We start from the raw sequence: 17,189 nt of genomic DNA, 5'->3' as shown, positions 1-17,189 counted from the left end.
AAAAAAAAAAAAAAAAAAAATTGATGATAGTCAATAGTCTGAATAACTCATCTTCTTTCTAAGTGTCACCCTATCCTTTAATTTCTTATTTTGCATTTTTTCTCCTTTCCTCTTGGTTCTTCCTATCTACCTCTGCTGAAATATTCAGTTGAACTGTATGAAATTGCTGATATTCAACCATGTTTGACCTACAAAAATGACAGCTTCATTTGGTTCGACCTAATGTAAGAACCAAATTTTCTATATTAAATTAGAAATCTAAAATTATTGTCATCATAATGCATATTGTTTCATTAATTATAAGACTCAAAGATGGTTTTTTACAATGTACCAATTGATCAGAATTGACAAATTATCATGTACTTCAAATACATAGGGTACTTTCTATAGGGTACCTAAAACAAAGATTTAAAAAGATTCATATAATTAAAAGTAGAAAACAAAACTTTATTTGATGAAAACTTTTTAAAAGTTCCAGTATGAAATAACAAAATCAACAACCTACAAATCTCTTTCAGTCCTTTGCATTTCAAGCAAAATATTCTCTTCAGAAAAAATGACCATTTCATAATATATATCCCCTTCTGTAGGCTAGGCATGTATGAGTGAACAAATGGATATAAAATTCAAGAAAACAATGAAATATTTAAAAAATAAAAATCTGAACCTTTTCCTTGAGGTGTATTGCGATATGGTTACCAACATATTCAGCACCTTGTAATCACCAAGTTACTGATTTGAGTCCTGGAACAAGACCCTAAAATTAAAGAACAAGAGATCCTAGTCATTTGTGAGTCACAGGTTGGCAGCAGCAGAAGAACTGACAGCAATTAGAGGAGCTCAAATATATGAAATTCACACTTCTGAAATATTTAATACTCACTTCAAACAGCTAATTGTCTAATGATTTAAAAAAGGAAACAGCTTGGAGTCTGGAATATGGATAGTTGTCCTCTGAGTGACTGGGCATTCCCTATATACCTTCAGTACTGTTATCAACATATGTCTCCATATTGAGAGAGCAATCAAATATCAGGAGCTCCCATTTCACAGATAACCTTGGGTATAGAAACTCAAGGTGTCAATTGTTCTTTTACTTTATCCCTAAGGCAAATGTCATCTAAACTTACAAAAGTCTTTCGAGACCTAAGGTTCTTGTCAATATTTGATTATAACAAACCACATCAAGAAAGTCAAATATATCTGATTCAATGCACTGTCACCCGTTTGCACTAATAGAAGGATCAATTCCTTGAATCTTTTCTCTTTTACCTCTTAGACTCCTGGGAACGTTAACCAGGAAACAAATGAGGCAAGCAAGATCCTGCTATAAATCAAAGAACTACTAGACTCATGAAATAATTTTAAATGCACTTTAACCATGAGTGAAAAGTAGAAATTGATAGCCCCAATTCTTTTTAAGGGCAGATGATACTTTACATCTTGATCTTAGGAATAAAACTGTCTGTAACAAATGTCTAGGGATCAAGTCATTACAAAGTCACTTCATGCTTAAGTATTTCAAATCCTGATGCTATTAAGTGAATTTGTGTTTGACTTATTTAGACAGAGGTTTTATTTTGTGAAATTTTCTGTTCAGATTATTTATATGCTTTTAACTTTAAAAGGATAGTAATCTGTGCTTATCTGCTTATATATCTGAAATTACCCATCATAACCATATACAAGCTTAGTGTCTGGAGAACTACAAGGTTATTTTTTATATCACAAGATCTGCTCCTATTTAATGTAGACTTACTAAAATCTTCTACTGTCTTCATACAGTCCTAGATATAACTCATTATATAGATTCATATATAATGCCAGTTGTTCAGTACCAAGCATAGTCAATCATTCCCATCGTAATCACTGTAGCCCTGGTAACCACTGTTCCTTCTCTCATGGATACTAGACATCTTTTTCCAGGCTGAGTCCTGATGGAAACTAGCACTGAAAGACCGGCCCAGACGCCCATGCTGCTTCTTGGAAATATTGTCTTCACTCTCAGATTTGGCAATTCCCTGGGCATGTGTTGGAGGTTGTGATTCTTGTCTAATGGTTCCAAATGGAAAGTTCCAAAGGCCAAATCTTTGCCAATTAAGTCTCTGGAATGCTATGATGCAATGCAAATTTCCCCCAACCTGAGAAGAAAAAAAAGTTGGGTCAAGAAAATAAAGGGAAATTAATTGCACAAATTTATAGGTCCCTATGAACTCTCTTCTTTTGTTTTTTACGTCCCCTGCCTCAAAATGGTACTTTCCATCCAGGCATCATCAGAGCACATTATCCTGCACCTTTTCTGACAGCTGCCTTTACAAAATATAATAATACGAAATATAGTGATGCCCACAGGAGCCAAAACACCTTCCTCCACATGCCTCTGTACTACTCACTCCCAACACATACTAGAAAACTTCCCCATCTGCCTAATTCAAACACCAAGATCATTCTTCTTCCTCTCCTATTCTTCAAAAAGTCATAGGAGTAAGATTGTATCAATGACGTATCATTTCCTGAGAGCCTCCCCCAAAGCCTTGTTTGTACACATGACTCTGCCACAAGGCCACAGTTAACCTCGCCCAAGCTGGGCCAAGATTATGGAACTGAACCCAAGACAGATCAGTCTCAGTCCAGACTGTTCATCTAAAAAAGAGACATAAATAGAAAGATAACGATCTTAAGAAGAAAGTAATCAAACAAAAGCAGAGCTAAGAATAACATATAGCCCCCAAAAGAGTGAAACCGACTACCAGATACTTGGCCCCTGCTGTCATTCCAATACCTGTTACCATTCTTTTATGGCACCAGGTTGTACTCCTGGCCCTTGGGTTTTAAAAACAGCCCTGTGCTCTTACAATAATTTTCACTCCTCCATCAAATATAGGTTTCTGTTATTTACAACCTGAAGAGTGCTAAGTAAAACACTGCATTTTGGTCAGCTGGGAAATGCCTTCAAACACAATGGTGTTCTTACCTTCTTTGTTTTTCGATACTGCAGTCCCCTCTCTAAGTGCCGGATATCCAGGTATTCTGGATTTTGAGTGTTCAGATCAGTAACAATATCTGCCCATCTATAGTTAAGAAGAAAGGATAAACCACAGTTTTCGTTAGGTCCAAAGTATCATTGAAATGGAATTTTTCACAAGCAAATTGCTGCAATATTATCACAGCAATAACTGGCAGTAATTCTCTTATCTCAGCATCTTTTCATCTACTAAACTGTAATAACTTCTTGTTTTATGACAATTCTGTTTATCCAACCATTGCCAAGTTTCTCAGTATACAATTGGTTACTCTTCCTATAGAATAAATAAATACCAACATGTTAGATGGTATCCTGTAGGCTAAAGCAACAACATGCTATATCTATATTTCAATCACAGTCAAGTCCACTTTTAAAAGAATGTAAAGTTAACGTGTCTTCTTTAGCAGACAACACAATTGTGCAGAAAATCCAAGGGAATTACAAAACGACTAGAACTAACAGGATTTGGTAAAGATGTAAGATTCAAGGTCTATACAGCAACATCAATTGTATTTTTGTATTCAATCAGCAAATAATGAGGAAATGAAATTTTTTTAAAATCTATTTACAATAGTATCAAAAAGTATAATGCACGGAGGAAAAAAACGTTATTGTAATGTCTTTTTTAAGTTTTATTTCAATTGTTTTTGGGTTACAGATGGGTTTTGGATACATGAGTAAGTTCTTTGGTGGTGACTTCTGAGATTTTAGTGCACCCATCACCCAAGCAGCGTACACTGTACCCAATATGCAGTATTTTATCCCTCACCCCATCCCAGACTTCCCTCCAGAGTCCCCAGAGTCTATTACATCATTCTTATGCCTTTGCCTCCTCATAACTTAGCTCCTACCTAAAGTGAGAACATATGATATTTGGATTTCCATTCCTGAGTTACTTCAGAATAATGGCCTCCAGCACAATCCAAGTTGTTGCAAAAGACATCAGTTCATTCCTTTTTATGGCTGAGTAGTACTCCCTGGTATACAAATATCACATTTTATTTATCCACGCATTGGCTGATGGGCACTTAGGTTGATTCCACATCTTTGCAATTGCAAATTGTGCCACTATAATCATGTGTCTGCCTGTGTCTTTTTCACATGACTTCTTTTCCTTTGGGCAGATACTCAGTAGTGGGATTGCCGGATCAAATGGTAGATCTATTTTTAGTTCTTTAAGGCATCTCCATAATGTTTGCCATAGTGATTGTGCTAATTTACATTCCCACCAGCAGTGTAAAAGAACACACTGAAAAACGGTGTTTAACAAAAGACATAAAACTCCATGCTGAAACATTTTTTAAAATGCTGAGAGAAATTAAAGCTCTAATTAAGTAAAGATATGGTCCATGTTGTTATGATGTCAATTCTCCCAAAACTAAACTGTGAATTATTTATTTATTTATTTACAAGACAGGGTGTCTTCTTGTCACTCAGGGAGGAGTGCAGTGGTGCAATCTCAGCTCAGTGCAACCTTGACCTCCCAGGCTCAATTGATCCTCTCACCTCTGCCTCCCAAGTAGCTGAGACTACAGGTATGTGCCACGTTACCTGGCTAATTTTTGTAGTTTTGGTAGAGACAGGGTTTTGCCAGGTTGCCAAGGCTGGTGTCAAAATCCTGGGCTGAACTGATCTTCCCACCTAAGTACTAGGATTACAGTCATGAGCCACCGCACCCAACCTAAATTATGAATTCTATAGATTCTATCCTAATCAAAATCTCAACAAGCTTTTTAGCCAAAAGGCAAATTCTAAAATATTTATGGAAAAGCCAATGTCCTAGAAGAGCCAAAACAATCTAAGAAAAATTCAGAGGATTCATGCTATCTAATTTCAGGATTTAGTATAAATTATAACCATTGAGTGTGTGGCATCGGTTAAAGGACAGACAAACAGATTAGTGGGACAGAGTCCAGAAACAGCCCACACATATATGGGCAGTTAGTTTTCAGCAGAGGCACCAAAGAAATAACGAAAGGAAAATCTTTGTAAACAAATGGTGCTGGAATAACAGATAAACATGGGGGGCAAAATCAAAGTTGAGCTCTACCACACACCACACACAAAAAGTAGTTAAGGCAGGCATGGCAAACATCTGTAATCCCTGCCCTTTGGGAGGCCAAGGAGATAAGCTCATATGAGCCCAGGAGTTTGAGACCAGCCTGGGCAACACAGCAAGACTCCTGTCTCTACAAAAACTTCTAAAATTAGTAGGGCATGGTGGAACACATCTGTGGTCTCAGCTACTCAGGAGGTTGAGGTGGGAGGATCACTTGAGCCCAGGAGGTCGAGGCTTTAGTGAGCCATGATCACACCACTGTACTCTAGCCTGGGTGACAGAGAGAGACCCTGTCCCAAAATAATAATAGAAATGGATCAAAAATCTAAACATAAAATTTATAAAACTTCTAGAAAAAAAAACAGGAAACCATCTTTGAGGTCATGGAGTAGGCAAAAATTTCTTAAAGAGGCACCAAACACATAAAAGAACAAAACTGATAAAATGTATTTAATTTAAATTAATTAATTAGAGTCAGAACTTCTGCTCAATTTTACAAGCACTTTGGAGAACTTTCTAAAGTTCTCCAAAGAGAACTTTTCTACAGTTTCTTAACTATACATCTATACGATAAACTGGCAATTCCAGTACTAGGTATCTCCCAGAACAAAACATACATCTTCTGAAAGACTTGTACAACAAAAGGTGACATATCCATACGAAGGAAATGATTGGGTCCTATAAAGGAATGAAGTTCTAATCCACGCTAAAACATGGATGACACTGAAAACACTGTATTAAGTGAAAGAAGCCAGGTACAAAATGCTACATACTGTATGACACCATTTATACGAAATGTCAAGAAATAGGCAAATCCCAGCCAGGCGCATGCCTGTAATCCCAGCACTTTGGGAGGCTGAGGCAGGCAGATCATTGAGGTCAGTGGTGTGACATCAGCCCAGCCAACATGGCGAAACCCCGTCTTTACAAAAAATGCAAAATTAGCTGGGCATGGTGGTGTGTGCCTGTAATCCCAGCTACTCGGGGCTGAGGCAGGAGAATCGCTTGAACCTGGGAAGCAAAGGTTCAGTGAGCTGACATCACGCCACTGCTCTCCAGCCTGGGCAACAGAAAGAGACTCTGTCTCAAAAAAACAAAACAAACAAAAAAGAATAGGTGAATCCCTAGAGGCAGAAAGTAGATCAGTGGCTGCCAGGGGCTCAGGGAATCCGGAGTGACTGCTAATGAGTATGGGGTTTCTTTCTGGAGTGATGAAAACTTTCTCCAATTAGATAATGGTGATTGGTGCACAACCCTGTAACTATACGAAAATCTATGGAATTGTACATTTTTTCCCCTTTTTTTGAGACAGGGTCTTGTTCTGTCACCTAGGTGGGAGTGCAGTGGCACGATGGCAGCTTATTGCAGCCTCAATCTCCTAGGCTCAAGCAATACTTCTGCCTCATTATTCGATTTTTTCTTTTACAGGCATGGTCTCATTATGTTGCCCAGGTTGGTCTAGAACTCCTGAGCTCAAGCGATCCACCCATCTCAGTCTCCCAAAGTGTTGGGATTACAGGCATGAGCCACTGCACATGATGGATGCAGTGAACTTTATGGTATGTTCATTATATTTTAATAAAATTGTTATGTAACTTTTTCAAGGCTTGTACATGAATGTTCCTAATAGCTTCATTCACAAGAGACCAAAACTCAAAGCAATCCAAATGCCCATCAACAGGAAAATGGAAAATAAATTGCAGCATGCTTATGCAACCAAATACTACTCAGCAATAAAGAAGTAATAATCTCCTGATACACATGACACAATGGAAGAATCTCAAAAATGTTACTTAAGATATTGACACAAAAATAATACTGTATGATTCTGTTTACATTGAATTCAAGAATAGGCAATGTACATCTGTAGTGACAGAAATCAGAAGACGGGCTTTCTCTGGGGATTGATAGGAGTAAAGAGTGAAGGGATTTTCCATGGCAATGAACGTGCACCACATCCTATTTAGGTGCTGCTTATACAAGTGCATTTGTTTATGCAACTAATTATACACAACTAAGATCTGTGCATTTCACTGTATCTAAATGTTACCCCATTTAAAGAAAATAAAGGGAAATTAACATACTTTTTACAGTGAATGGCAGGGTGTTTTCTACTTGATTCTCCAATTAAGATCCAATATTCGACTTCCTGTGGTGAGAGAGGCCCCCTGCTAAATACAAAATACATTCACAATAAGTTTCATAGGTACTCACTCCCTTGAGTCTATTGCTTCAACTATATATATTAATAAAAGGTATACTAGAGTGTATTCAAACACAGCATTCATTCAGCAAGAACAGACATTAGAGCTTAGGTAGGGGCAAATTTCAACAGGCCATTAAAGAGAACTCACAAATTAAATTTCGGCCTTAATCCTCTATTCAAAATCTAGGGCTATAAAATGTTTTAATATACCACCTCTAAGATTATAGGAGGAAAAAAAAAATCCTGGAATGCTACCAGCATATTTCCACTACTCTTCTCCTTTCACTATGAACTCAAGACATCTCAAAAGGCATCCTAAAAATAAAACCCTAATCCAATGGAGTCTTTAAACACACTGATGTCCTAATCCCATCCCTGGGCATTCTAATTCAAATAGGCCTGGAGTAGAGCCTAGGGATTTATATAGTTTTTTTTAAAAAATCACATGATTCTTAGGTACGGGCAAAAGTGAGGAACTCTCTTTTAAAGGGTACAAAGTTGGTTTAAAATCATGATTTATATTTGATAAATGTCTGAAATAAGGTGAAGCTGCAGGACGAAATCATAAAAGAAATACACAATATACCTCACATATAAGAAATTGCACCTCCAGAGAGATGAATAAAGCATTTCAGCATTTGGAGAGAGCAATGAGTTCCCGCTTGCTCCTCATTCACAAAACACAACTTCCAGCTTCCTGGTTCTCCCGGGTCATGCCAACCTGTCTCAGAATCCCTCTTCCCTAACCCTGAGGGGCCTTTGAGTGGGACTCCAAGGCCACAAGGCCTCCAGCCCCAGATAACCCATCCAGACTGGGTATGGTGGCTCACACCTGCAATCCCAGCACTTTGGGAGACTGAGGTGGGTGGATCACCGGAGCCCAGGAGTTCAAGATCAGCCTGGGCAACATGTTGAAACCCATCTCTAAAAAAAAAAAAATAGAAAAATTAGCCAGGTGGGGTGATGTGTACCTGTAGTCCCAGCTACTCAGGAGGCTAGGTAGGAGGATCACTGAGCCCAGGAGGTTGAGGCTGCAGTAAGCTATGATCTCACTACTGCACTCCAGTCTGGGCAACAGAGAAAGACCTTGTCTCAAAAAAAAAAAAAAAAAAGAACCCATGACCAAGCCAATCCCTTTGCTCAAAGTATTCGTGGCTTGTGTCTTCACCAATTCTTTCTTTTTTTTTTTTTTTTAAAGAAAGGGTCTTGCTCTGTCACCCAAGCTGGAGTGCAGTGGCGTGATCTCAGCTCAAGCAATCCTCCCACCTCAGCCACCCAAGTAGCTGGGACGACAGGTACACACCAATACATCTGGCTAAGTTTTGTAATTTTTATAGAGACAGGGTCTCACTATGTTGCCTAAGCTAGTCTTGAACTCCTACGTGCAAGCGATCTGCCTGCCTCAGCCTCCCAAAATGCTGGAATTAGGCCACTGCGCCCCACCCACCAATTCTTAACAAGATACTTCTCCTTTGCTTAGAACCATCCTGGTATTATTTCAACCCATCATAAGGAAATCAGGCTAAGCAGGAAAAAAACCATTAAAGTACAGTCACTTTCTCTTTCTTAGGGATAATCTCTTCCAAAAAGGTCCAAGTTTACCAGTCAAGTTATATAGTTAATAAAACAGAAATTCCGGATTAGGCAAAGAAAGTAATATAACTATGAAGGTCACATAATTTCTGACATAAGAAATAAAAATTGGCTCTTGAACTTCCTTGCAATTAGGACAAAGGGGAACCAGATTCCACATTCTTTACTTTAATAAAGGAAGATGCTTTTCAATTTACTGAGTTGTGACAATCTTCTTGACACTAGATTCTGTAACACTTTGTTCATGTGGGACATTGGATGAGGCACTGAGACATAATCTGTAAAATCCTTTGCAACTGTTTCATAATAAATGTAAAAATTACTTTTCAGGAATGGTATGGTGGCTCACACCTGTAATCCCAGCACCTTGGGTGGCCCAGACAGGAGGACCACTTGAAGCCAGGAGTTTGAGACCAGGCTGCACAACATAGCAAGACCTTGTCTCTACAGAAAACACAAATTAAAAAATTTAATGAGCTGGGCATGGTGGTGCATGCCTGTAGCCCTAGCTACTCAAGCTGAGGCAGGAGGATTGCTTGAGGCCAGGAGTCTGAGGCTGCACTGAGCTATGATTACACCACTGCACCTCAGCCTGGATGACAGAGTGAGACCCTGTCTCTAAGGGGAAAAAAAAAGTGACTTTTCAAATGACTTTTTCCTATAATGACTGAACAATAGTATCTAAATGGAAATTTTCAACAACACAATTAACTAAATGCAATTCTGCAGAAGAGTAAGTCATAATGTTTAAAGAACAGTCTAACTTGATGTCAGGAAAGCAGATCGCCAAGCCTTCCAATTTCAGAGACTTCGAATATTTTTTAACATTTCTTAAAATGCACTTCTAAAACATGTCAATGCTTACCTTAATGCTTTATTAGCTTTAACAGGGGTTGCTTCAAAGCCAATTGGACAAAAATAATGATTTTGGCAATGATAGATATAAGCCAGCGATTCATCTTTCAATCCCCGGGTTAACTTGGACAGGGCCCCTGAAGCTATTAAAATAAACAAACAAACAAACAAACTGAAAGCCCACAAAGCAATGTCCATGCTTTACATGAAGGACTGGTTAAGGGCTTAAGGACAGAAAAGACATTACTTGAAACACACTGAGACTGCTAGGGAAAAAACAAGAAGCTATTGAAAGAATGTTAATAAATGTATTCTGTTTTACCCTTTAAACACAGATAATCTCATTAGCAGACTAAAGCACTAAAATCTGTCCTCACTTACCAAAACCTTCTAATAACACACACAGTTGTCTATGAAATTTAATTTGTCTGAAACCTAATACAGAGTGTATTCAGCGATGGTTTCAACTTTGCTGGTTACATACAGCTATCACTAAAAATACTGAACAAGTATGTCCAATTTTAGCACATGCATTTATAAACTATATACATAAACTACTGCACCAATATTCTTTATAAAAGATATACAAATCATTGGAATTTAAAATTAGATAATACAGAGGTTCTAATATATATACAGTATGCACATCCCAACTTAAAGACTACTGATATATATGAATAATAATAAACTCCAGATAATAAACAAGTTTCTAAAATGCAAACTTCTCCTACTAATGAAACGGCCAAATAAAAAGGGCTTCCCGGAGAATCTTCAACTGGCCTGAGTGCTGGGAAGATGGGGTTGGGCCTCGGGAAGTGCCCGCTGTTTGCAGTGGGGGAGAAGAACTGGGGGAGACGAACTGGCCTCTCCCGTCCCTGTGTGGTAACCTTCAATTCAATCTGTGAGATGGGGGCCTGTTAGCAAGAATCCTTCTTGCTTTGCTGAGTTTTTTCCTTTTCACCCAATAAATTCTGTTCCCCCTCACCTTTCAAAGTGTCTGCGAGCCTAATCTTATGTGATAAGAACCCAGTATTTTCTACAATACTAACACACACTTTAATCTTTCCACAAAACTTATAGAGGCTAATGGAGTAGCCTTCAAAAGTCAAGTGACAAGATAACATCTCTACAGAGACAGGCTGGTTGTACCACAACAACCTCTTATGCCCACTATTCTTCGTATATTTGCCATAGCTATAATAGTTGTCAATTTCAAAAGTATGATCATAAGAAATGACTTTTTACCAGCACTTAGTACTCAAAGGCATTAACTGAGGTTTCATTAACTTGCATCTCCTGGAAGAAGCTAAATTATTTATTAACAAACAGCCCATTAAAACTAGAAATCCTAAAAATAGATGAAGCAGATGAAAGCCTGCAAGTCATAGTTTCAATGATCGACTTTTTGGCCGCTGAAATAGCTGAAGACCACTAAGAACAGCAGGTCCACGCTGTAGCAGAGAGCCAAGGAGTGATGCACCGCCCATCAAGTGCATTAGCAGGGAAGATGGAACAGGTAACTTTAATAGAAGGTGGCATAAGATAGTGCCACAAAAAGGGTACAGAATTCAAAGGAGAAAGAGCACATCAGGTTTGAGGAGTCAAGAAGGGGTAGCATTCAAGGTGAAACTTAATGAAGTGTCAGGATTTCAACAATCTAGACAGAGGAAAGAGCATAATGAGAAAACAAAACCACTGGAGAGGCAATATATTCAGGAAACAGCCGGTGAGTAGTTTACGGAACACAGGGTATGATGGTATAGAGAAGTCTACCATGGGACACCCCAACAATTTCAGCCCAAAATCAGAAAAAGATCACCCTCTGAAATAAAAGATAGCAAACACAGCATTTATTTGTTTATTTTTATTTTTATTTTTTTGAGACAGGGTCTCGCTCTGTCACCCAGGCTGGAGTGCAATTGCACAATCTCAGCTCACTGCAACCTCTGCCTCCAGGTTCAAACAATCCTCATGCCTCAGCCTCCTGAGTAACTGAGATTCCAGGCACTTACCACCATGCCCAGCTAATTTTTGTATTTTTAGTAGAGATGGGGTTTAACTATGTTGGCCAGGTTGATCTTAAACTCCCGACGTCAAGTGATCAGCTCATCTTGGCCTCCCAAAGTGCTGGGATTACAGGCATGAGCCACAGTGCCAAGACAGTAAATACGGCATTTAATACGTTAAGGTAGTCATCCAAGAAGGTAATTCCGTGTATGAGAAGACACAAATGTATTACTGAGGGAAGGTAAATTTAGAAGTTCAGTCTGTATTCCAGTATGATCTGGCCGGGCTTGACCAACATAAAGAAACCCCATCTCTACTAAAAATAAAAAATTAGCCGGGCATGGTGGCACACGCCTGTGATCCCAGCTACTTGGGAGGCTGAGGCAGGTGAATCACTTGAACCCTGGAGGTGGAGGTTGTGGTGAGCCGAGATCGCACCACTGCACTCCAGCTTGGGCAACAAGAGCAAAATTTCATCTCAAAAAAAAAAAAAAAAAAATCTGGCCAGGTGTGGTGCTCATGCCTGTAATCCCAGCCCTTTGGGAGGCCGAGGCGGGCGGATCACCTGAGGTCAGGAGTTTGAGACCAGCCTAACCAACATGGAGAAACTTTGTCTCTACTACAACTACAACATTAGCCAGACGTGGTGGCACATGCCTATAATCCCAGCTACTTAGGAGGCTGAGGCAGGAGAATCCTTGAACCCAGAGGTGAAGGTTGCAGTGAGCTGAGATCACGCCATTGCACTTCAGACTGGTCAACAAGAGCAAAACTGTATCTCAAAAAAAAAAAAATGTTTTTAAACAAACACTTACTCTTTCACTTGCTTTCACTCAACTGCTATGTATTCGGTTTACAGGGTGCAAAATGTCATTGGCAGACATTTATAAAACTTTTAATGAACACAATTGACAGAATCATTCTTATACCTTCTAATAACTAGGGAATGACCATGAAAATCTTTTGGACCAGAAAAAGGTTTGGCATATATTGTGGAAATAAACATTCAAGAACTATAAAAGACAATGCCAAATCATGCATTTTCTTTTCATGGCAAATGAAGACACCTCAAATGAGATCCAGAAGAAACAAGAGACAGTGAAATCAGATAGATATACATTTCATACATTACACCAAATACAGAGGAAAAAAGTTTCAATATATTTAAAAAATAAAGGGCTTGAAAATATGAGTAAGGAGACCATTTTTAAAAACAGATTTTTAAAAGAACTACATAGCAAAAATGATTGAAAACCTCTTTTAAAAAACTCAAATTCAATAGATAGTACAAAAAGCAAACTATACACAGCTTAAGAGAAAATTACCAAACAAGATAATATATCCTTTCATAGTTTTTCATTGCCTGCTCACTTACTGAGAGTAGTGTGGTGACAGTCTCACTGGAAACATAATTAAATAGCAGCACAGCATTTAAAGTGGTGTTTTCCAGAGGGATAGACAGGCCCCATGTGAATGCATAGCATTTAGTCAGTAGGAATAAATGCTAGCTCTTACCGAGTCCTTATTCTGTAACACACGGTGCTAAGCACATGACAAATATGTCTCCTTTTATACTCATACTGACCCTATACAAATATAGAAAGATAAAAGGTCTACACCAAGGCTCAGCAAGTGACTTGTTCAAGGTCACAAAACTAGTACGTGTAGAAACCAACATGTAATCTCCAAGCCTGCCTCCAAGTAACCAACTTGATGTACCCAACATAGGTCAACAGAAATGTATCTTACTTTGGGCTGTCTTTTACCTTGGCAAACCATACACCTTCTATTGACAACAATTCTCTTCTTGATGAATCCTTGGGTCCTCTTCTCAACCAGGCCTGGACCTCAGACTTCTGTATCCAGTTTTAGCAAGAATCCTGCTAAGTCAGTTTAGAGAGAACCCCCAACCCTTAATATCTAATCAACTTCTTCACCCCCTTCCCCTACCAACTCTTGATGTCTCAGCCCTTGACCTGCCTTTAGCAAGAAGTCTGTTAGGCCAGTTTAGCAAGAATCCCTATATCCCCGATGTCCCCTCTTGGTAATTTCCTACCCCTAAAGTCCTCGCTGTGTCCCTTGGCTATGAACTCCCAGCTGTCTTTGTTGTATTCAGAGTTGAGCCTGATCTCTCATCCCTACTATAATCCGCCTTTCCAAGTCTTAAAGTCTTTCTTGCCCTTTTAAGGAGTGTCAGAATAATTTTTTCTTTAACGACGTATTACAATTTTCTGATTTGTACAGTCAAAAGATTATAACAATTTTAAAAATGGAAATTGCTAATACTAGAAATTATTTAATTAGCACATAACTAAAATATCCTTGAGATCAATTCCATTAATATCTCTGTTATAACCAAGACGATTTTATAGAACTTTGTCACTTTCACAGTCTATTCTCCTGTCATTATATGTTACCACACAGGTCGAACATCAAATATTCTCAAATCTTTACATTCCTTCTTAGGAAGAAAAACTGCTAACTCCATGCTGCTTCCTTAGAATTTTACCAGTATGTGCACACGCAGGCGCAGGCACACGCGCACGCACACACACACACACACACACACACACACACATCATGGACCCAAATAATACAATGTGTTACAGTAGTGTTTATGATTTCCTTAAAGTTCTAAAGGTTCTATATGAAAAGATTAGAAGTAAAATATTAAACTGCATATTAAAAAGTGCCCTACAGATTACTATTATGATTTCTCCCTCAGATAAAAAGACATGCAAGTAACAGACTGTGTTGAGGGTTTACATAACATTCCAGGAATCTGAACAGCCAGTCTTTGAGATAGACTCTAAATCGTGTGTGCGTGCGTGTGTGTGTGTATCTTCTATATGTATACCTACCAGTTTCTCCTGCTGTTTTGTTCTTCCCATGAGGCTTATATAGAACATAAGAGCATCCTTTTACATGGAAGTGGTCATTAATTTGTCTAAACCACCTGAAAATAACAAGAAGATTTGCTGATAGCAACAATTCTACAACAAAGATGGCATTATTGCAATTCTAAAGAAATTCAGGCATAGCCCAAAGTTGGCCTATCTACAAGAATTTGAGACCCAGTGGCTGAATACATGGTTTACTATCAACACACATCTATAGCATTATTATTTTGCAAAACTAGAAATAAAGTATTGCCTCTAAGAGGGTCTTCATACCTCATAAGTGTTGTATTTCCCGTGAAAGGACCAAACCTAATATCTTCAAATGGAGGTTGAAAGCCCAGAATATGTAAAGCTTCTTCTTGGGTAATAGGTGGAAGACTACAAAAGAAACATTCATTGTTTTTCATTTTTCAATTCCTGTCATATGTAAATATAACCTATCTCAATGTTAATATACTTGTCTGATTGGCAAATAACTTTAGTTACATTTTTCATTATTTTGTTTTATTTTTTTAGAGACAGGGTCTCACTCTGTGGTCCAAGATGGAGTACAATGGCATGAGCATAGCTCACTGCAGCCTTAAATGACTGGGCTCAAATGATCCTCTTGCCTCAGCTTCCTTAGAGGCTAGAACTACAAGTACATGCCATTGTTCCTGGCTAGTTGTTTTTATTGTTTTACTTTTTGTAGAGATGGGGTCTTGCTTTGTTGCCCAGGTTGGTCTCAAACTCCTTGGCTTCAAGTGATACTCCCGCCTTGGCCTCCCAAAGTGCTGAGATTACAGGTGTGAGCCACTGCACCCAGCCCATTTTTATTTTATTGAAAATAATACATGTATATATTTTAAGCTAAAAGATTTATACTAAAATACAGCAGGGTTTTTCTAATTTATAAAAAATATCTTCTTAAAAATTTTCTGTTATAGAAAAAGCAACATCAAATTATCTTGGAGTTTGGGGATATTGATAAATTGACATACTTACTTTCCAGCTCCCATTGTGCTGTATAAGAAATTCCAACAAGAAATTAATGAGGAGATGCCACAAGAAGTCTTATACTGTGGTCGGCTTATGCAATACCTGAGAAAACAAAAGACCATTTTCTTCACTTGAATGAATACAAAATAGGCATGCTAGAAATAGAAAACTCATTACAATTAAGAGTGTTAATATAATGAAAACTTTGATCCCCTAAATCAATGTGAAAATCTTCCATTTTCCTAATTAATCATGTCATAACTGTAAAATAACAATAAATCACCTACTTTAATAAAGACAGCTAAGTATGACTAACTACCAGTTAAAGTGGATGTTATACAAACCAATGGGAAAAAAATTAATATATAAATTTAGACATCACTTATTAAAATTTTGGTGTAAAATCCTGGTTGAACTGCATACGTGGTTATTTGCTTCCTCAGAAATACAGGAGAAACAACGCATTACCCCCTTGTATCAACTTCTCAGAGAGATTCTTCAACCCAAACTAAATATCATCCATTTATTACACACTGTGTCCATCTAAAATCCTTGGGCAAGAAGCCATGAAGCAGTACTTCTCCTGTCACAGAGAATTTTAAAAGTAAAACACAAAATCCTTCCATGGCATGATTCAGTGGCACTCAGCAATCCAGACAATTTTCCAAACAGTCATGATTCAAGAGAGAAACTGAGGCTAATGTGAATAGAAGGAGAAAGAGACAGACTATTCTGTTTTAAGGAAGGAATAGGTTGGCTTTCAAATGATCTTCTTCTACTGCTTTCTAAAGAAGATGCTAAGAAGTAGCCAGAATGAAACAAAGAAACAAGACCTATCACCACTAAGAGCAACATTAGTATCATCTGAAAAATTAATTTACAAAATGAAAAATTAGACATATGCATGTGTACATATATGTATTTGTATATGTACATATACTATGCATATTGGCACACATACAAGTTAACCATGACCCTTAAATCTTTTTTTTTTAAGTTCTAAGGTACACGTGCAGGATGTGCAGCTTTTTTGAATAGGTAAATGTGTGCCATGGTGGTTTGCTGCATCTCAACCCATCACCTAGGTATTAAGCCCCATGTGCATTACTTAGTTTTCCTGATGCTCTCTTTCCCCCATCTCCTACCCCTCAACAGGGCCCAGTATGTGTTTTTCCCTCCCTGTGTCCATGTGCTCACACTGTTCAGCTCCCACTGATAAGTGAGAACATGGGCCATGACCCCTAAATCTACAGACTGAACTACACAAAATGATACACAAAAGTAATAACTGTCACTTAACATACTAAGTGCTGTCTTCAACACCTCATTGTCAAATCTATTGAATCCTCCCTCAGTTGTGCTTTGTTCTTTAATTGTGATAAAAACATACAACATAAAAATAAAAATAATAAAATAAAAAATAAATTCTGCACGACAAAAGAAACAATCATTACAGTGAGCCAGCAACCAACAGAATGGGAAAATATTTTTGCAAGCTACCCATCTGACAAAGGGCTAATATCCAGAATCTACAAAGGACTAAAATAAATTTACAAGAAAAAAAAA

At 38.0% G+C, this 17,189-nt stretch overlaps 1 protein-coding gene across 2 annotated transcripts in view; it reads right to left on the bottom strand.

The window, feature by feature from the left end:
- Nucleotides 1–426: 426 nt before the first annotated feature.
- BIVM (basic, immunoglobulin-like variable motif containing) overlaps nucleotides 427–17,189 on the bottom strand; it is a 30,285-nt gene continuing 13,522 nt past the window's right edge. Inside the window, exons 4-10 of one of the 2 annotated variants that reach the window (XM_017501463.2) lie at nucleotides 15,630–15,725; nucleotides 14,919–15,023; nucleotides 14,607–14,701; nucleotides 9,749–9,881; nucleotides 7,169–7,255; nucleotides 2,975–3,071; nucleotides 427–2,141 (exon numbers count right to left, since the gene is read on the bottom strand). In XM_017501463.2, coding sequence (XP_017356952.1) covers nucleotides 1,848–2,141; nucleotides 2,975–3,071; nucleotides 7,169–7,255; nucleotides 9,749–9,881; nucleotides 14,607–14,701; nucleotides 14,919–15,023; nucleotides 15,630–15,725 — 907 coding nt within the window. In that variant the 3' untranslated portion in view covers nucleotides 427–1,847. The remainder of the gene's footprint in view (nucleotides 2,142–2,974; nucleotides 3,072–7,168; nucleotides 7,256–9,748; nucleotides 9,882–14,606; nucleotides 14,702–14,918; nucleotides 15,024–15,629; nucleotides 15,726–17,189) is intronic. The other variant, XM_017501471.2, reaches the window with a different exon arrangement.

The sequence above is a fragment of the Cebus imitator genome, unplaced genomic scaffold (genome assembly GCF_001604975.1).
Source record: "Cebus imitator isolate Cc_AM_T3 unplaced genomic scaffold, Cebus_imitator-1.0 Scaffold14, whole genome shotgun sequence".
NCBI lineage: Eukaryota > Metazoa > Chordata > Mammalia > Primates > Cebidae > Cebus > Cebus imitator.
This window is presented reverse-complemented; position numbering and strand designations above follow the sequence as displayed.